An 18246-nucleotide genomic window follows, 5' to 3' on the forward strand; every position below is an offset into this window, starting at 1 on the left:
CCCCTCACCTGAATGCAGGGAACTCGAGGTCTCCTTGGCCCCAAAGGTCCACCTGGGGTTCCTGGGCCCCCGGTAAGTGACTGTCCCTGGCTTCTGATCCTGTCCTCTCCCTCTCTCCACCTTCCCTGACTGCCTCCCTCCTCCCTCCCCTCCAGCTCCTCCTCCCTGGCCCCCACCTAGCCCTGCTTCAGTCTTCACCCCCTGGTGCCCTTGCGGGACCATGTCTTGTAGTGCACCAAAGGCTCTCATCATAGCCAAAAAAAAAAAAAAAAAAAAATCCTCAAGAAAACAAAACAAACCCCCACAAACCCACAGTCCCAGAGCCCCAGAGACCCACGCCCTGTGGATCCGGACCGGCTGTGTTTGCTTAGGTTTGGGATGAACTGCTGTGCGCCTGACCCGTCCCACCCTCTGGGATGGCCTGGCCTCAGAAACCACAGGTCCCTCCAGGGCCCAGGGCCGCCTTCCAGCCTGCTCATGCCCCTCTCGTGTTTCAGGGAGTCCGAGGCATGGATGGCCCCCATGGTCCCAAAGGAAGCTTGGTGAGTGCTGGGCATGGAGACCTCACCTGACCCTTAGCCCCTGGGGTCTCTGCCAAAGTCCTGTTCCCTTTGCCACCATTTCGACCCTCTGCCTGCCGTCTCGGCTGTCCCTGCCGGGACTTGGCTCTCTGCCCTGTTTGTTCTGTCACCATCTCCTTCTGACCCCTGCCCGGTTGCCTGTTCTAGGGACCCCAGGGAGAGCCAGGACCTCCTGGACAACAGGGCACTCCTGGGACCCAGGTGAGTGGTCCTGTCCATCCCCTCCCCAACTTCAGTGATTTCCCCTGGGCTTCCACAGTGGGCCAGATCCCGGGTGGGGACAGGAAATGAAGGGTCTCAAGCCTTCGCTGCTCACGCTCTGAATGGGGGCTGCTGCAGAGAGAGCGGCCCACCCCTAAGGGGCCCCCTGTGACTTCTCCCTCCTGTGTCTAGGGTCTCCCTGGGCCCCAGGGTGCCATCGGCCCTCATGGAGAGAAGGTAAGTGACTAAGTGATCAGGGGAAAGGTGGATGGGCCAAGGCGGGGTGTAGGGTGGGCCCCAAATATCTGGCTGGGCCTGAGCCTCCTCATCCCCCTGCAGGGTCCTCGAGGGAAACCAGGACTTCCTGGCATGCCTGGCTCAGATGGACCCCCGGTGAGTGGCCTCCACCTCTTAATACAAGTCCCCCTTGACCTTCCACCCCAGGAAATGACTTTCTAGCACCTTCAGTGAGTGTCCGTACTGTGTGTCCCTTGCACTGGGAGGTCACTGGTGGTGCTGCCAATGGTGGGTCAGCTTCATTAGGTCCCAGGGGGGCATTTGGGTGGAAGAAGTGTAGGGAGGGGTGCAGGAGGTGACAGGGGCCAGTGGTCACGCTCTCCTTCCCCTACCCCCAGGGTCACCCGGGCAAAGAAGGTCCCCCTGGAACCAAAGGAAACCAGGTGAGATCTTCCACGCCTCCTCTCATCCCCTGGAGGGGTCTCTACCCAGACCCTGGTCCTCCAAGTCCTTGGGATTTCCTCACCTCGTCACGCGGCTCTGACAGTCCTTTGTCCCGTACCCCTCAACCCTCTCCAGACTCCGATGTTGTAACTTCCATTTCCCCCACCCCTAGGGGGCCCCCGTGGTGACACCCTGAGACCCCTTTATTGATGCCTCTCTGTTTTCTTCCAGGGTCCATCTGGACCTCAGGGTCCTCTGGGATACCCAGGACCTCGAGGCGTCAAGGTAACGAACCACCGGGCTGGGAGATAAAGGCTGGGGTCAGGGGAGCCAGCTGGGGCCCCAGGAGCTTGGTCCTGCCAGCCCAGCCTCCTCCCCTGATCTCTCAGTCTCTGTCCCCCACTCTAATTCCAGGGTGTGGATGGAATTCGGGGTCTGAAGGGTCACAAGGGTGAAAAGGTGAGCAATGCACCCCTAACTTCCCAGCCCCTCCACCTGCCCCACACCAGCCTTTCTGTCCATCTCTGCCTCACCCCCTCCCTCCATCATCTGTGGTGTCCTTTCACCCCAATCTTTCTCAGGGCGAGGATGGCTTTCCTGGGTTCAAAGGTGACATGGGTGTGAAAGGTGACAGGGTGAGTAGAAATCCCCACAGTGGCCCCCCAACTCTAAGTGCTGATGATCCTCCCCTTTGGAGCCCCCATTTACCAGCCTTCCCCCCACCCCCAATACCCCAGACTCCTCATCTCCAGGCTCCCTTTAGAGGATCTGATCACCTCTAGAGCCTGATCTGAGCAGGAACCCAACCCCGTGCTCCGTGACCCACCGGCTCTCCAATCACAGCACATTCCCTGCCCCTGTGGGGCTCCCTGTTCTGCAGTAGCTTCGGGGACCCCCACCGACCCCACTCAGCCTCACTGGGGCCTGCCTCTCCTCTCGGGGCTCAGCCCCTCCCCTAGTCCCTATCACTAACCTCTCCAACCCCCTCACCCAGGGCGAGATTGGAGTCCCTGGTTCCAGGGGAGAGGATGGTCCCGAGGGGCCGAAGGGACGCACTGGACCCACTGGAGACCCTGGCCCCCCTGGGCTCATGGGCGAGAAGGTGATGGGGAGGGTGTGAGGGGTCTGGTCTACATGCTGTAGGGCATGGAGGGGGTGAGGCCTGGGGCGCTGGGATCAGGGTTGGGGTGGGGTGCCGACAGCTGAAGTCTGCAAGTCAATCAAAGATGACCATGCATTACGCTCCTCTGTGTACATGGCGCCTCCTAGACACTGATGTGCTGAAGCGGGGGGAATACATAAGAAGTTAAGGAAAAGTCTCTGTCGTGAAGACTTTACAACAGATTGATGGGGACAGGGCAGAGAGGCCGTCATAGGATACCTGAAGGTGCCGGGCAGAGTGAAAATGTGTCCAGACTCCAAGCAGTAGGCATTCCGAGAAGGAAGAGAGTCAGAGAGGAGGTGAGCTCTGACATCTTCAGAGCTAACTCTCACCAAGCCCTCACCGTGCGCCAGCACCGTGACATCTTGTCCTGTCAGTCCTGGGGGGTGGGCACTACTACAGTCCTGAAGCATCAGGAGGTTTAGAAACTTGTTCATCACACAGCCAGTGAGGGCCAGAGCCAGGGTTTGAGCCCCAAAAGTCAGGCTGCAGAGCCCCTGCTCCCCACTTCCGCTCCACAGCTGCCTTGGCAAGATAGATCCTGAAGCCTCAGGGGGCAGGCGTGGATGGTTGCGGGGGGGGCCCGGGGTAGTGCAGAGTGGAGCCAGGGAGTGAGGCTGGGGGGTTGCTGCCTGCAAGGGGGCCGGTCTTGGTGGAGCAGGACTGTGTGCTGGGAAGATGGAGCTGAGGTTGACAGGTAGGCAGGGGCCGGATCACAGCGCCTGCAGGACTGGAGCTGCAGATTTTACGACACAGGGGAGGGGAGATTCCAGCACTAGAGTTCGGGGAAAATCCACTCTCAGCAAGGAGAGGTTACAAAAGCCAGGCATCCTGGGAGGTGGGAAATGAGGGGCCAGGGGCTGGGGCTTTTCTGGGCAGGGTGAGGGCTGGGATCTCCAGGGATGGGGTGGCATCCGTGGTTCCTCTCGCTCCTGATCGCTCCCTGTCCATCCACAGGGCAAGCTGGGTGTTCCTGGTCTGCCTGGCTACCCCGGACGCCAGGGTCCCAAGGTGATTCGTTGCCCCGCATGTGCCCCTCCTCCTTTTCCCTTCCCTGACCCCTAATTACAGGAAGCACAGACTGACAGAGCAGCGGGGGACCCTAGAGAGAATTTAGCCCACCCCCATTCTACAGATGAGGGAACAGAGGCCAGAAGCACTAGTTATTGGCAGAGCCCGGGTCTCCCACCCTGCTGCCTCCACCACCTCTCCTGACCCCCCTTGGCCCTTCCTTGGTCCTCCCCTTTTGTGACGTGTCAATTTTTCCCCTTCTCCATCCTCACCAGGGGTCTCTGGGATTTCCTGGTTTTCCTGGAGCCAGTGGAGAGAAGGGAGCCCGTGTAAGCTGGGGAAGGGTGAGGGGGGCAGAGGGAGGGGCAGTTTTGGGAGCAGGGGCCTCACGCCCTGGGTGATGTGTTGTTTCTGCTTCGTTCCCACCAGGGCGTGTGGGGCAAATCAGGGCCTCGGGGAGAACGTGGCCCCACGGTGAGTGCAGGGGAGAGACGTGCGGCTCAAGATCCGAAGAGGTGCTTTGGGGCTTTTCTGACAACGCCCCTGTCCTCTCTCTAGGGTCCACGGGGTCAGAGGGGACCCCGAGGTGCCACCGGGAAGTCTGGAGCTAAGGTTGGTGGTCTTGGCAGGGCTCATCCCCGCCTCTGCCCTGTAGCCCAGCTGCTCTCAACTCCTCTGGCCTCAGGGTTGACTAGAAAGCATCTCCTCTCACTCTCTGACTGTTTCCCCCACAGGGAACATCGGGTGGTGATGGCCCCCACGGGCCCCCCGGAGAGAGGGTGAGTGTGGCCTGAGCCCCCTGTTCCCCGGCGCTCCCCAGGGAGTCGGAGTGGGGCCGGCTCCCTCTCACCGCAGGGAGAGGCCCCTTGCCCAGCACCCCTCCCCATTCTCCTGACTCAACCTAGCTTTGTCTCTAGGGTCTCCCTGGACCTCAGGGCCCCAACGGATTTCCTGGCCCCAAAGGACCTCCAGTAAGCTGACCTCTGACCTCTGACCCGCCTTGGTACTGTGAATCCTTCCCCATCCCCCTTCCCAGCCTAGAGCTCACCTGACATCTGAACCTCTTCCAGGGCCCCCCTGGGAAGGATGGGCTGCCGGGACACCCAGGCCAGAGAGGAGAAGTGGTAAGTGGCGCCCCGGCCTCCTCAGACCCTCACTCCTGAGCTGTCCTGTCCCGAAGGCCCTCTGGGAAGGCTCTCCTGGCTGAGTGGAGCGCATCTCGGCGCTGCTCAGACCACAGCCAAGGACTTGGTGGTGACCCTGCCCTCCCTCCGGGAGCCTGGGGTCCGTGCCACAATGTCCACGCCTGACTGTGTGTTCTGACTGCCCTCTCCTCTCTTCCTCTCTCAGGGTTTCCAAGGGAAGACCGGCCCCCCTGGCCCCCCAGGAGTGGTGGGACCCCAGGTATGCCTGCTCCCTGGAGAGAAAGGACCCCAGACCCTGGAGTTAGTCTATCTGCCTCTCTTCTCCCTTTTCCCGGTCACGGGCCCCTGCCCCTCCTTTGACTGAGCTGGGCCCCTGGGACTGGGATTTGGAGCAGGGGTCCCAAATTTCAGTCTGTTTCCTGGACCAGTTCTCATCTTCTCGCATCTTGGAGAAGAGGAAGGTCCCCTCAGGGACACCAGGTGGTATGGTTACTCCACATCGGGGAATGAAAACCAGAGCGGAGGCCTAGGAGAGCTCCGGGAATTTCCCAGGAGCTTTGGGGCAGACATGAAGGGGTTCTAAGGGAAAATTTAAGGTGGACAGAGTGAGGTGAAGGCTCTGAGATTGGAGTCTCTCTGTCTCTTTCCCAGGGAGCCGCAGGAGAAACCGGGCCCATGGGGGAGCGAGGTCACCCAGGCCCCCCGGGACCCCCTGGAGAGCAGGGACTCACTGGAACAGCTGGAAAAGAAGGGACAAAGGTCAGTAAGGGGCCCGGCAGGGGGGAACTTGGGGGTCTAGGGTTGGGGTGCCTAAGGGAACAGGCAAATGGGGATTTGAGGGAACAGAGATCGCTCTGCCCAATTTGGGAGTGTGGAAGTGGCTCATCACCTCTGTTTCCTTTTAGGGTGACCCTGGGCCCCCTGGGGCCCCAGGGAAGGATGGTCCCGCTGGTCTGAGGGGCTTCCCGGGAGAGAGAGGCCTCCCTGGCACTGCTGTGAGTGTGACTCCAACCTGGCTGCCTGTAATGAGTCACCAGGCTTCCCGGCACCCCTCAGCGTCACCCTACTCCCGTCTCCCCACCCCCATCCTTCCCCATGTCCCCCCTTCCTGTCTCATGTCTGTTGCCTCTGATTTCTGGTTCATAGGGCGGACTTGGTTTGAAGGGAAATGAAGGTCCGGCTGGTCCCCCTGGCCCTGCAGTAAGTCTGGGGTCCCTGGGGAGCAGAGGGGAGGAAGGATGCGGTGCGGCATCTGGATTTTGGGGGGGCTGCGTGACCGAGAAGGGTCAGCCATAAGGCATCTGATGTTGGGCTCTTCTCCTGGGAACCATGGTCAGTGGTCCTCTGGTGTAGGTGGGCTGTGGTCTCTTCCTTTGGGGTGTCTCACTCTATCTCCTGTCTCAGGGCTCCCCTGGGGAGCGAGGTGCAGCAGGATCTGGGGGACCCATTGGCCCCCCAGGGCGCCCAGGGCCGCAAGGTCCCCCTGGAGCAGCAGGAGAGAAAGGTGTTCCAGTGAGTGTGGGGTCCCTGGGGAGATGCTGGGGAGGGGTCTGTGAGCTGATGTGTTACGGGGGATTTCCTGTAGGGGTGTTTGAGGGGGACAGCCATCTCTGGGTCCTGACTCCTTCCTTCATTTCTCACAGGGTGAGAAGGGCCCCATCGGTCCAACTGGCCGCGATGGGGTGCAGGGTCCCGTGGGGCTTCCTGGCCCTGCTGGCCCCCCGGGCATGGCAGGAGAGGATGGAGACAAGGTGAGGGAGCCCACAGACCCTGGACTCAGTCTTCTTTCCCGATGAGATTGCTGGTCTGGGCATGGCCCGCAATCCCTGTCTGCTTATTCTCCCCGCCCCACCCACTCCTTCCTCTAACGTCCCACCTGCTTTCTACCCCCAGGGTGAGGTGGGAGACCCCGGACAGAAGGGCACTAAAGGGAACAAGGGGGAACATGTAAGTGTCCATTCCTTTGACTTTTCACCTCTGGCCTTTAACCTCATTCCCACCTGGTCTCTCCCCGTCTTGGCATCTCTGACTCTTCTTTCTCCCCCAGGGCCCTCCTGGACCCCCTGGACCCATTGGTCCCGTGGGGCAGCCTGGAGCTGCGGTGAGTGACGATGTCCTGTGTGCAGCCTTGATTCTGCCCTCAGTTTCCCTCTGCCCAGGGGGTTGGGGGTGGGAGTGGGGGGCTCCAGGCCTGGTGCCTGGCTCTGTGTGGGGCTTGTGGCTAGAACACACCTGACCCACGACCATCTTTGTGTCCTTGTCCTGCCCTCCTCCCACCTCAGGGGGCAGATGGGGAGCCTGGAGCTCGGGGTCCCCAGGGACACTTTGGAGCCAAAGGTGATGAGGGAACAAGGGGGTTCAATGGGCCCCCAGGACCCATTGGTCTACAGGTGAGTTGGGGGGTGGAGACAGGGGCTGAGAGGTGGGTTCACGCTGGAGCTGATGTCTGCCCCAGACCCCCCAGCCCCCTGCTGACAAAGGAGGTCTGGGGAGGTGGGGGCAGAGGACTGGGTGGTGGGGGGTATGTGGGATCTGTATGGGGGGGACCCCTCTGCCGAGGGCTGTGCTCCAGGTGGTTTGGTCACCTGGGTCTGTGCTGTGTACATCTGCGCAGGGTTTGCCAGGCCCCTCGGGGGAGAAGGGAGAAACAGGAGACGTGGGCCCTATGGTGAGTGGGACCGCATTGATAGGGTGTGATCCCGACTGATTCCAGCCCCACCCGCTAGGCACACCCCTGCTCATCCAGCCCCCACCCCAGCAGCCCACTGCCTCCGACTCCCAGCTCCCTGCATGCCATTCCCTGGCCTGGCTGCCTCCCTCCCCGCCAGGACCTCTGCCTCCCTCACCCTCCACCACTCACGTGCATCCACGGCTGGCTTTCTCTCACTTCCCTTCCCATCCCGTGTATCTTTTCTCCAGGGACCCCCCGGGCCCCCAGGACCTCGAGGCCCAGCTGGACCCAATGGAGCTGATGTGAGTCCTCTTGGCCCCTTGTCCCTCCAGATCAGTGTGGCCAGTCCTCTGCCTCCCTTTCCCCAGACTGTAAACTCTAGTCTCATCTCAGATGCCAAGAGAAGCCGGTGGACCCTGGGAAGGTCTCACACTGTCTCACTGCTCTGACCTTAGGCCCTCCTCCAGGCTCTGCCCCTCCATGGCCCCCCCTCCCATAAGCAATGATCCCCATTTCTATTCCTCTTCCAGGGTCCACAAGGTCCCCCTGGAGGTGTTGGGAACCTGGGTCCCCCTGGAGAGAAGGTACTGGGAAGGGGTACATAGATGGTCTGGAGGGATGAGGGTTGGACTTTTGCCAATTTTGGGGGGTCAAAAGAGAGTGAGGGGGAATATCAGGATTCTTTTTTGGGGGGTGGAGGTTTTTGACCCCAATCTCCTTGCAGGGGGAGCCAGGAGAGCCAGGATCTCCGGGAGTGCAGGGCGAGCCAGGGGTCAAGGTGAGTGGTAGTTCTGAGGCCCTGCTCTGCAGTCCCTTTCACCCCCTCAATCCCACCCCCACCTTTCCTCTGACCTCCTGGAGCTGGAACTCCTGCACAGCCCATGAGTCTGTGCTCCTGGTCATTCTCTGTGAGGCCTGGTCCCTGGATCCGGGTGGGCTCTGTCCCCCTTTCCTTGAAGGGAAGAGGGGCCAGGGACTCCCATGATGGACTTGCCTTTCTGTGTGCACCCCGATGTCAGCGATGCACGAGGGGGAAGCTGAAGGCTTTTTAGAAGCAGGGGCTGGATCTTTGATCTCTGGGACCCCTTTGGGACCATCTGTAACCTCCGCTCATCCTCTAGGGTCCACGCGGGGAACGTGGGGAGAAAGGAGAGTCGGGGCAGCCAGGAGAGGCGGGACCACCAGGGCCTAAGGGCCCCACCGGTGATGATGGCCCCAAAGGGAACCCTGTGAGTTTGTGGGGAGGGGCTGCGAGGAGGCCCCTGTGAATGGAGATCTGGGGATATGGGTGTGAGGATCTTGGAGTTTGGGGAGCCCAAGAGTGTGGGGGATGCCTGGGAGGAAGGCTTTGCGAATGGGGTCTCCTGGGAGGGATGTACGGGGTCTGGGATCCAGAGAGAAAGTGAGAGAAACCCTAGTTAATAACCTGAAAGCCTTAGAGTGCAGGCAGTGCAGGAGGTGGGGAAAAGGGGGTGCCGGAGACCCTCTTCCTAAATGGTGCAGGTGGGCACTGCCTGTAGAGAGGGAGAGTGTGGCATGTGGCCATGGGGGTCTGTTGGCCTTGCGTGGGCTTAGGGGGCTGTGACCCTGACCCTTGGTCTCCCTCTGGATCAGGGTCCTGTTGGCTTTCCTGGTGACCCTGGCCCTCCTGGAGAAAGTGGCCCTCGGGTGAGTCTTACCTGGGGAGGGGAGGGGTGAAGAGGTGGTCTCCTCTGGAGGGGCTCTGTGTGGCTGATGGGCGTGGGCATGGGAACCGGGGTTGTGGTAGGGCAGGTGGAGGGATGGGAGGATTGGCAGTTTGACCCTCTGACCTTGTTTCATCCCTGTAGGGCCAGGATGGTGCTAAGGGTGACCGCGGAGAAGATGGAGAGCCAGGACAGCCTGTGAGTGCCCGGGGACCCCTACCCCACCACTGAGACCAGGCCCTCAGCCCTGTTTCCCCTCTACTATGCCCTATGCCTGAGGGGTCCCTCACCCACCACTCTTCCTCCCTCCATAGGGATCCCCTGGTCCCACTGGGGAGAATGGACCTCCTGGACCACTTGGAAAGCGGGTAAGTGAGGTCGTCACCTGGGACCTTGCGGGGCAGGCTGGATGGCAGTTGGGGCAATGGCAGGTGGGATGTGGAGGGAGATGCCTGGTGTGCCGGTTGTCCTTGGGTGAGGTGTGTATGTGTGTGACCATGTGTGTTTGTAAGCGTGCTGTGTATATTTGTTCCTGTATATTCCATCTGTTCTTGCCAGGGGTGGTGTTGTGTACCAACCAATCAGAATGGACACGGAGGGAAGGGGCTGGCTTTCCTGGGGAGGTCCCTGCTGGGTCAGGATTAACCCTCTTTTTGCTGGTGGTGTGTGGGCAAGAGGCTCTTCACCAAATGCACAGAACGACTCAGTATTTTAACAGCTGATACAGCTGTACCGGCTCTCCCATCCATGAGTCGGCCTCTGCGATCGTGCCTGTGCATGCGCAGGTATGCGTGTGTGTGTACACGTGTGTGTGTGCACCAGGAGGTCAGCGAGGGGGAGGGAGGTGAGCCTGGCTATTCACTGCCGCCCCCACCTGCAGGGACCTGCTGGTGCGCCTGGTCCTGAGGGGCGACAAGGAGAGAAGGGAGCCAAGGTGAGGGAGAGGCTGCCCTGGATGCTGGAACATCCCTCCATCTTCCCACCCCTTTGGTCCTCACACTGCAGCCTCCAGACGCCTCCCCCACATCCACCATCTCCACGCCGAGCCCCCTGTGGGGACAGGGTTCCCTATACTTGTCCCTACCCCAGGGGTCCCTGGGGTTTGACCCCTCCTCCCTGCCTCACCCCCATCCACCTTGGGCCCCCTGCCCCCAGCCACACCCCCTCCTCTGCCCTTCAGGACACTTTTTTGGGTGTGTTTCAGGGGGATCCTGGTGCTGTGGGTGCCCCGGGAAAGACAGGCCCTGTGGGTCCTGCAGGCCCAGCAGGAAAACCTGGCCCTGATGGTCTGCGGGGGCTCCTGGGCGCAGTGGTGAGTCACGGGGCAGAGAGGCTTGGCTGGAGAGGGGGAGGCGCACGGTGTGGGGACACTCTTCCTCATCCCCGTGGTCCCCTCGAATCTGCAGGGTCAGCAAGGCCGTCCCGGGGCCACAGGCCAGGCTGGGCCTCCAGGCCCTGTGGTGAGTAACTGTGGATAGGGTGGGTGGGTGGGGGGGGCCCTGGGGCAGTGGGCATCCAGCCTTGGAGGAAGTGGGAAGTGGTGGGGGGAGAGTGTGGTCCTGCCTCCCCCAGGAGAGAGTGACTTCCTGTCTCCCCACAGGGACCCCCAGGGCTTCCTGGCCTCCGGGGCGATGCTGGGGCCAAGGGAGAGAAGGTGAGTGACCGCACATTGCCAGGTGTCTCAGCCCTACCCCTGAAACCTCCGGGGGGCCTCGTGCTCTTGGGGAGCCCTTCCTCAGTCAGGGCCGTGGCAGCCCCTGCTCTTTCCTCAGACCCGGCCCAAGTCCCTCTCTTGTCTTCTGGGCTCTGACCCCTGTGGTTCTCCTTCTCCCCGTCCATGTGTCTCCTCTCTGCATCCCCCTGACCACCTGGCCCCTTCTCCAGGGTCACCCAGGTCTCATTGGACTGATTGGCCCCCCGGGGGAGCAGGGAGAGAAGGGTGATCGAGGGCTTCCTGGTCCTCAGGGATCCACAGGGCCAAAGGGGGAGACGGTGAGTAGAGGGCGTGGTCCTGGGAGGTCTAAGGGTGGGGTGAGGGTGGGGATTCATGGGGGTGTGGGAAGGTGGGGGGTGGAGACTCAGCTGTGGGGTGAGGGAGGGGGAGGGGAGGAGGACCCAGTTGAACCAAGCCCCTCCCTTTCCTAGGGCATCCCAGGAGCATCTGGCCCTATTGGTCCTGGAGGGCCCCCCGGCTTCCCTGTGAGTGCCCCATCTGTTCCTCAACTCAGTCCTCTAAACCCCACCGCCCCCCTCCATAATCCCCCTCTGGCTTCCGTGACAACGCCAGCGTAACACTCATAGGTTCCCGTGTCCCCCATATGTTCCTACACCTTCAGTGTTTCCACTCCTGTCCTTCTAGGGCCTCCCGAATGTCCCCACGTCTCCCATGCCTGCCCCTCTTGTGATGGCTCCCGGGTCCTGTGAACTCGTGACCTTGCCTCTCCAGTTCTCCTTGTCCTGACCTTCCCCTGTGCTGACCATCTCTTTCTTGTTCCTCGTTTCACAGGGACCTGCTGGCCCCAAAGGAGCCAAAGGAGCCACAGTGAGTGACCCCCAGCCAGCTCTGACCTTCCCTTCCCCCAGCCCTCCATAGGTGGACTTGACACTGTCTCTTCAAGACAAACATACCCCCTGCCGGTGGAGCCCCTCATTCCCAGCCCACGGACTGATTTGACCCTTCTGTGACCTTGATCGCATTCTTGACCTCCTGACCCCTCCATGACTTCATTGACTCCCTTGGCAGGGCCCAGCCGGACCTAAGGGAGAGAAGGGCATCCAGGGCCCTCCGGGACACCCGGTGAGTCAGTGTCAGGTCCTGCTCTTCTGACGGTCCCCCCCTGTCTGGGTGTTTCTCCACATCACCCTCACCCTGACCTGTCTCTTGCCCTCTCTGCCCTTCCCTCCACCAGGGCCCCCCCGGCGAGGTGATCCAGCCCCTGCCCATCCAGATGCCCAAGAAGACTCGGCGCTCAGTGGATGGGAGCCAGCTGATGCAGGAAGATGAGGCCGTGCCAACTGGGGGGGCCCCGGGCAGTCCTGGGGGGCTGGAGGAGATCTTTGGCTCCCTGGACTCCCTGCGGGAGGAGATTGAGCAGATGAGGCGGCCGACGGGGACCCAGGACAGCCCCGCTCGCACTTGCCAGGACCTGAAGCTCTGCCACCCAGAGCTGCCCGACGGTCAGTGCCAGGGACACGACATGTGAACAGCTGCGTGGGCATGAACAAGCAGGATGGATGTCGGGGGAGGCTTGGGGAAGCTGTGGGGTGGGGGTGAGGGTGGAGGGGCTTGGGGCAGCAGCTCTTTACCAACTGGGTCAGAGGTATTTCAGTATTTAGCAACTGACATGGTCCTACCAGGCTCTTCAGCTCATTATCTGCTCAGGGTCTACAGAAATAGGTAAACATAGACTCGTGGACACACATGCTGGCATTTACACACACAGACACGTGTGCAAGCCTACAGCCACACGCTGGACCAGCGTGAGGGTGTCAGTGCTCCTACCCCCTCCATTTGCGAGCCTGGGGGTGCTGCTGGGGGGAGGGGCGGCAGAGCCGGACAGGGGCATAAGGTGATGAGGGAAACCAGAGCTGTGTTCTGGGGGTCTGGAGGGGGAACGGAGGACTGGATGTCTGAGGGCATATGTGGGGGCTGCTGGTTGGAGCAGTGGGAGGGAAGTGGGGCAAAGAGCATCTTGGGTCCAAGACCTCGGGGGCCCTGACCCTCCCCCCCACTCGACAGGAGAGTACTGGGTCGACCCCAACCAGGGCTGTGCTCGGGATGCCTTCCGGGTTTTCTGCAACTTTACGGCCGGAGGGGAAACCTGTGTGACGCCCAGGGATGATGTCACGCGGGTGAGATCTGGCCTCTGACTGCCCTGTCCCTTGCACCACAGTGGATCCCCCCTCTGGGCCTAGTGGTTTCTGGGTTTGTGTGACAAGTTCCCTGACCCTTGACCCTGCAGAGCCTGCTGACTCTTCTCTTATTCCGTTCCTTCTCACCAGTCTTCTGGTGCTCACTTCATCTCTTTCCCTTGATAACCTAAGACAAAAGTCTGCCTTTTATTTATCCCCTGGTTCCCACCCAGGCCCCTTATTTCTCCCCCAGCCCTTTCCTCCCACCCATTCCCCACCCATGACCCTGGCTCAGCTGCCCTGCTTCTGTAGCTGCCCTGCAGGCCCGTGTCCATCCTTGACTACAGCCCTCTCTCCTGCCAGTTCTCTTACGTGGACTCTGAAGGCTCCCCAGTCGGCGTGGTCCAGCTCACCTTCCTGCGGTTGCTCAGCGTCTCAGCCCACCAGAACATCTCGTACCCCTGCTCTGGGGAGATCCGGGATGGCCCCCTGAAGCTCCGAGGGGCCAATGAGGATGAGCTGAGCCCGGAGACCAGCCCCTACGTCAAGGAATTCAGAGACGGCTGTCAGGTGGGAACCAGGGAGAGCTGGGTGGGGGCGGGTCCCAGACTCAGGCTGGAGGAGGCGGTGGGAAGACCCTTCGGGCAGGGGCACTCGGGGAGAGCATGAGGAGGCCAGCTTCCTGGTGTCAGGAAGGGCAGGAAGGATGGAAGGATGGAAGGCGGGTGTCACCTGTGTGCACATGGCAGTGCCACCCAGAGTGAGTCGTGCAGGCTTGCAAGCACATTTACACAGGTTGCCCTCTGCACACACGGGGTATGAACAATGCCCCCTCCCCACGGAGGGGCACACGGACACCCCCAATCCGTATATACATCCCCAGAGTCGCCTGGAGAGGGTCACACAGGTACACACACGTGGAATCGTGTTGGCTGTCGTCACACACTTACACCCACAAACACATATACACACGTCCCCGTGGAGTCACACAGGCTCACACCACCACGACAGACAAATAATCTCAAACCCAAAGCTGCTCAGACTGGCTCAAGACTGCGTGCGTGTGCAAGCACACGCACACGCGCAACCCTCCCAGCTTCCCCAGTCCTGACTCGCTGGCAGAAACTTCAGCAAAGTCTGAACATGGGACACGGACGAGAGGAACAGCATCTCAGGGCACCTGAAGGCGCGGAGAGCCTGGGCCTGAGGTTGGGGTGTCTGCGGGCCCTGTGTGCCTCCCCTGTGCTCACTCCTCTCACTCCGGTGTCTCCCCCTCAAGACCCAGCAAGGCCGGACGGTGCTGGAGGTTCGAACACCTGTACTGGAGCAGCTGCCAGTGCTGGACGCCTCCTTCTCAGACCTGGGGGCCCCCCCGAGGCGGGGAGGGGTGCTGCTGGGGCCTGTCTGCTTCATGGGCTAAGACCTTCTCCTCTGTCTGACCCTGTCCGTCGACACCAGGCCCACCTGGAATCCCACAGCATCGGCTCTGTGCCACCTCGCAGAAGGGCTCCTCGCCATCTAGGGGGCCTTGGGCCAGGGCACCGAGAGCCCCCAGTCAGGGGCAGTGCAGGGGAGGGGTGCACCTGGGGCTCGCGGCCCTCCCACTTGGAGCCTGTGCCCTGTTCGACAGCTGAGACCCTTATTTAAAATTTACCTCCCAATCACCCCAAACACGTGGAAGAGAAAGGACACTGTGTATTTTGTATTTAAAAGTAATTATATTAATTATTTAAAGAGTGGAAAACAAAATGACAAAAAAGATAAAGAGAGAAATGCCAACAAAAATCAGCGGACTTTGGAGACAGGGCTCTCCAGGGGTGAGCCTGGCACCCTCATCTTTGCCTCAGGGCTCTCCTCAGAGACTGTGGGGGTTGGGGGCCGAACCCCGCCTCCCTCACGCCCCACCTGCAGCACCCACTGTGAACGTTGTAATACATGGTCTCCTTTGTCTCAGGGCTCTGCCTCTCTCTGCCCAGTGTGGGCCTTGCTCATCTCTACCTACCGGGTGTTTGGCTCTGTGGCCCGCATGCCTGCTGTCTTTCACTTGGTCTGGGGCTCGCAGGAATGCCTGCTACTTGGGGACCAGGCCAGTCCCTCAGGGGAGAAATGGAATAGTGAGGGGTGTGTGCATGGCCTGCGGTCAGCAGACTGTTGAACTATTGAAATTCTTCCACGTTAGCTGGGAAATCGCCGTGGCCCTGAGCCCCCCCCCCCGTACACCATTGCCATCCTGGCCACCCCCATCCCTCCCCTGGGTGCCCCCTCACCTTCTCTGATCCTGCAATTAAAGGGTTAATGTGTGGCATCTGGATGGGACTCCCAGGGCCTTGTCTAGCACTATGACCTGCGCCCATTCTGACTGATGGTTAAAAAATGTGATTGTCTCCTGCTGGGGTGCATGTGTGTGGTGCTTGTGTTGTTATTTCAATCCCCACCCCCACTCTCATCCAAAGGCGCCCCTTCTGGCTGAGCTGTTACCAGAAATGAATGGCTTAATCCCCATTTCCTGGAGGGCCTGTCCAGCTGGGGTGTTAGGGTGCAGAGAGAGTTCATGAAGCCTGGCGTAAGAGTTCAGAATCTCAAACAGATTCCCCAGTGACAGCAGGTGGGGGTCCAGGGTTCTGCCTGACGCTGGCGCTGGATTGGTTCGGTGTGAGGGTGTGCCTGCCCTCCCTGGTTTCACCTCAAACACCCCATTGCCTCCCAGCTTTAGGGACCTCAGGGCTGGAAGGAGCCTCAGATGTCTAGTCTGAACTGTTTGCAAATGAGACCGAGGCTCACTTTCACGACAGCGTTTACCGCCCCAGTCCCTTTGGCACAGGCTCGAATGTCCTGCCATAAAAAGCCAGGGCTGCGGCTGGGGCCCCTCATGCTTGTGTGTATTAGCGTCTACATTACTGCAGGCTTTGTGCCGTGTCAAGATGCATAATCCTCGCCCAGTGTCTCCTCCGACTCCGTGCCGCCCGCTGGCGGCCCCTCTCGGGGTTTATTCAGCAGCTCCGAGCCCTCTGGGTCAGGTGTCTCCTCTGTTCAGGGCTGGCTGCACAGCCGGGCATTCTTGGCAGCTCCTGGGCTTCCCATCCTCACACAGCACATCCTGCCTCCCGCCCGTCCTGGCAGGAGATGAAGACTTCTTTCAGGGCCTCCTGATTACGACGCCCCCTTCCTCGGGCTGCTGGTGCGGGAGGGGGACGGTGTACGAGCGTGTGCACGTATGCGTGTCCCTGCTTCTCTTCCGCAAACCCCCGGTGCGGGTCGGGGAGGGGCTGCTTTGCACCCCAGACCCGGAGTCCCAGTAGGCGGCGTCCCCGCCCCTCGTCCCCGTACTTCTTCCTCCCGGCGGATCCCCGACGGCAAGGACAAAGCCCCGATCTTTGAAACCCTGAAGTGTTGGAGCTAACTCAGTATCGATCCCAGGGAGCTCTCCTATGGGCATCTAGAAGTCCGGCCTCGCATCGGCGGCGGGTGGGCAGGAAAACCGAGCGCAGGTGAAAACCCGCTTCCGCGCGCCTGCTCTTCGGGCTCCGCGCATCTCTCTGCCTCTGCGGCCCCCTGGTGGCGGCGCGGAGACCTCGCCCGGCTAAAGCGCAAGCGCAGTGATTCCGCGCCCTAAGACATCCCTAAACCGCCGCCCCTCCTGCGTCACCAACTGAACCCTCATTCCCACTCCCCCAACCCAGGAGGAGGCTGAATGGAGCAGAAGCCCCTGGCCCTCGTCTATATGGAATCAGGCGATGGACGTGGTTTCTGGGATCAGCCACGCCCTCCCCTCCATCTCAATGGCTTCAGGCACCCTTCTCCCCCCAATCCCAGGCCTCAGCTGAACAGAAGATCAGACCTAAATAGATGCTCCTCACACCGCTCGCCCGCACCCACTCCCAGACAAGCCGGGCCAGAGCTGAGGTTTCTCCGGAGCTCTCTTTGCAGTTGGAGCCAAACCACAGAGGTCGCCCTTGGAGCACAGAGGGGAGTGTTCCCAAAGGTCACTTTTGGTCAGATGCTCTGAGCTCAGAGAGATTTTCTCCGTGGAAACAAAGCCATGCATTTACTCAACTAACATTTATACACGGCGGTTAGGTCCCCAGGCACATCCACAAAAGCCTATTTAACTAGTATGCCAAGCAACCCCGTCAAACGGTTTTATGAGCAATTCTGTGCCAAGCTGCAGCCGAGGACGCCAGGACCACAGCCCTCTCCTTGCAGTGGGGCATCTCCTGCCTCCTCATCCAGCAAGCTGGGGCCTGGCTCTAAGGAAGGATGAGGGAAAGCACCCAGAGGTGGAAGTTTTGGGGTGTGACTGGGCGTAGGTAGTGCAAGCGTCCTGGAATCTGGACATGTGGGGGCTGGCAAGGGCTCCAGTGGCTTGTGGACAGTGGAGGCTTCTAGATGGGATGGGGAGGAGATAAAGGAGAGAGAAATAGAGACTTGTGGGAGTGACTTTGGGCCCCCCCAGGTTGGAGGAGGGTGTGAAGGTCCTAGACACATACACAGCCAACAACAGGTTGGGAGACTTAGGAGGGGAGAACTAGGAGTGGGGAGGACAATGAGATTATAGCGTGAAGGCTGGGGGGTTGGGTCCTCTAGCCTGTCACATCTTGGAGCTGCTTCTTAGCCTTGAGCTGTATTTGTGGCATCTGTGACTTATGGTCAAAAAGCAACTTGTAGGGCTTCCCTGGTGGCGCAGTGGTTGAGAGTCCGCCTGCCGATGCAGGGGACGTGGGTTCGTGCCCCGGTCCGGGAAGATCCCACATGCCGCGGAGCGGCTGGGCCCGTGAGCCATGGCCGCTGAGCCTGCGTGTCCGGAGCCTGTGCTCCGCAGCGGGAGAAGCCACAGCAGTGAGAGGCCCACGTACCGCAAAAAAAACAAAAAACAAAAAACTTGTAAAATTTGGACAACTTAGGTAACTGTACTTGGGAGCAGCACATATCCCAGAGGGCCATGGCCTACATATCTCTGTCTTCCCTTGGTCCTCAAGTCAGTGAAATATGGTACCACTGTGTGAATTCTTACACATTTTCTTTGCCTAAAGTACATGCACATGTTTTGGTTATAGCTGTTGTGGTTCTGTTTATGTCACTATCACACATGACATTCACCGACATTCATTCATTAGACATACCTGACACCACTTAGCGGTAGAAAAGCCCAGTTCCACTTTGCTATGTCTTTAAAGAGTGGTTTTATGGCTATTGCAAAAGCTTTGAAGATACTAAGTCTCCTACCTGGCAGCTCAGGATGCAACATGGGTATTGGAAA

The 18246-nt window shown here is 60.3% G+C and overlaps 1 protein-coding gene across 1 annotated transcript in view; it reads left to right on the forward strand.

The window, feature by feature from the left end:
• The window catches only part of COL11A2 (collagen type XI alpha 2 chain), a 28439-nt gene extending 13408 nt beyond the window's left edge, over nucleotides 1-15031 (forward strand). Inside the window, exons 20-65 of the mRNA XM_079932934.1 lie at nucleotides 19-72; nucleotides 498-542; nucleotides 729-782; nucleotides 975-1019; nucleotides 1122-1175; nucleotides 1418-1462; nucleotides 1695-1748; nucleotides 1878-1922; nucleotides 2045-2098; nucleotides 2458-2565; nucleotides 3583-3636; nucleotides 3912-3965; nucleotides 4066-4110; nucleotides 4195-4248; nucleotides 4371-4415; nucleotides 4554-4607; nucleotides 4707-4760; nucleotides 4987-5040; nucleotides 5433-5540; nucleotides 5687-5776; nucleotides 5928-5981; nucleotides 6186-6293; nucleotides 6425-6532; nucleotides 6675-6728; nucleotides 6829-6882; nucleotides 7064-7171; nucleotides 7396-7449; nucleotides 7701-7754; nucleotides 7983-8036; nucleotides 8177-8230; nucleotides 8574-8681; nucleotides 9067-9120; nucleotides 9282-9335; nucleotides 9452-9505; nucleotides 10018-10071; nucleotides 10342-10449; nucleotides 10544-10597; nucleotides 10738-10791; nucleotides 11022-11129; nucleotides 11283-11336; nucleotides 11644-11679; nucleotides 11881-11934; nucleotides 12047-12314; nucleotides 12877-12989; nucleotides 13353-13559; nucleotides 14269-15031. Of these exons, the coding sequence (XP_079789060.1) occupies nucleotides 19-72; nucleotides 498-542; nucleotides 729-782; nucleotides 975-1019; nucleotides 1122-1175; nucleotides 1418-1462; nucleotides 1695-1748; nucleotides 1878-1922; nucleotides 2045-2098; nucleotides 2458-2565; nucleotides 3583-3636; nucleotides 3912-3965; nucleotides 4066-4110; nucleotides 4195-4248; nucleotides 4371-4415; nucleotides 4554-4607; nucleotides 4707-4760; nucleotides 4987-5040; nucleotides 5433-5540; nucleotides 5687-5776; nucleotides 5928-5981; nucleotides 6186-6293; nucleotides 6425-6532; nucleotides 6675-6728; nucleotides 6829-6882; nucleotides 7064-7171; nucleotides 7396-7449; nucleotides 7701-7754; nucleotides 7983-8036; nucleotides 8177-8230; nucleotides 8574-8681; nucleotides 9067-9120; nucleotides 9282-9335; nucleotides 9452-9505; nucleotides 10018-10071; nucleotides 10342-10449; nucleotides 10544-10597; nucleotides 10738-10791; nucleotides 11022-11129; nucleotides 11283-11336; nucleotides 11644-11679; nucleotides 11881-11934; nucleotides 12047-12314; nucleotides 12877-12989; nucleotides 13353-13559; nucleotides 14269-14409 (3393 nt within the window). The 3' untranslated portion in view covers nucleotides 14410-15031. The remainder of the gene's footprint in view (nucleotides 1-18; nucleotides 73-497; nucleotides 543-728; nucleotides 783-974; nucleotides 1020-1121; nucleotides 1176-1417; nucleotides 1463-1694; nucleotides 1749-1877; nucleotides 1923-2044; nucleotides 2099-2457; nucleotides 2566-3582; nucleotides 3637-3911; nucleotides 3966-4065; nucleotides 4111-4194; nucleotides 4249-4370; nucleotides 4416-4553; nucleotides 4608-4706; nucleotides 4761-4986; nucleotides 5041-5432; nucleotides 5541-5686; nucleotides 5777-5927; nucleotides 5982-6185; nucleotides 6294-6424; nucleotides 6533-6674; nucleotides 6729-6828; nucleotides 6883-7063; nucleotides 7172-7395; nucleotides 7450-7700; nucleotides 7755-7982; nucleotides 8037-8176; nucleotides 8231-8573; nucleotides 8682-9066; nucleotides 9121-9281; nucleotides 9336-9451; nucleotides 9506-10017; nucleotides 10072-10341; nucleotides 10450-10543; nucleotides 10598-10737; nucleotides 10792-11021; nucleotides 11130-11282; nucleotides 11337-11643; nucleotides 11680-11880; nucleotides 11935-12046; nucleotides 12315-12876; nucleotides 12990-13352; nucleotides 13560-14268) is intronic.
• Nucleotides 15032-18246: the final 3215 nt, after the last annotated feature.

Source organism: Stenella coeruleoalba, assembly GCF_951394435.1.
Source record: "Stenella coeruleoalba genome assembly, chromosome: 10".
Classification (NCBI taxonomy): Eukaryota; Metazoa; Chordata; class Mammalia; order Artiodactyla; family Delphinidae; genus Stenella; species Stenella coeruleoalba.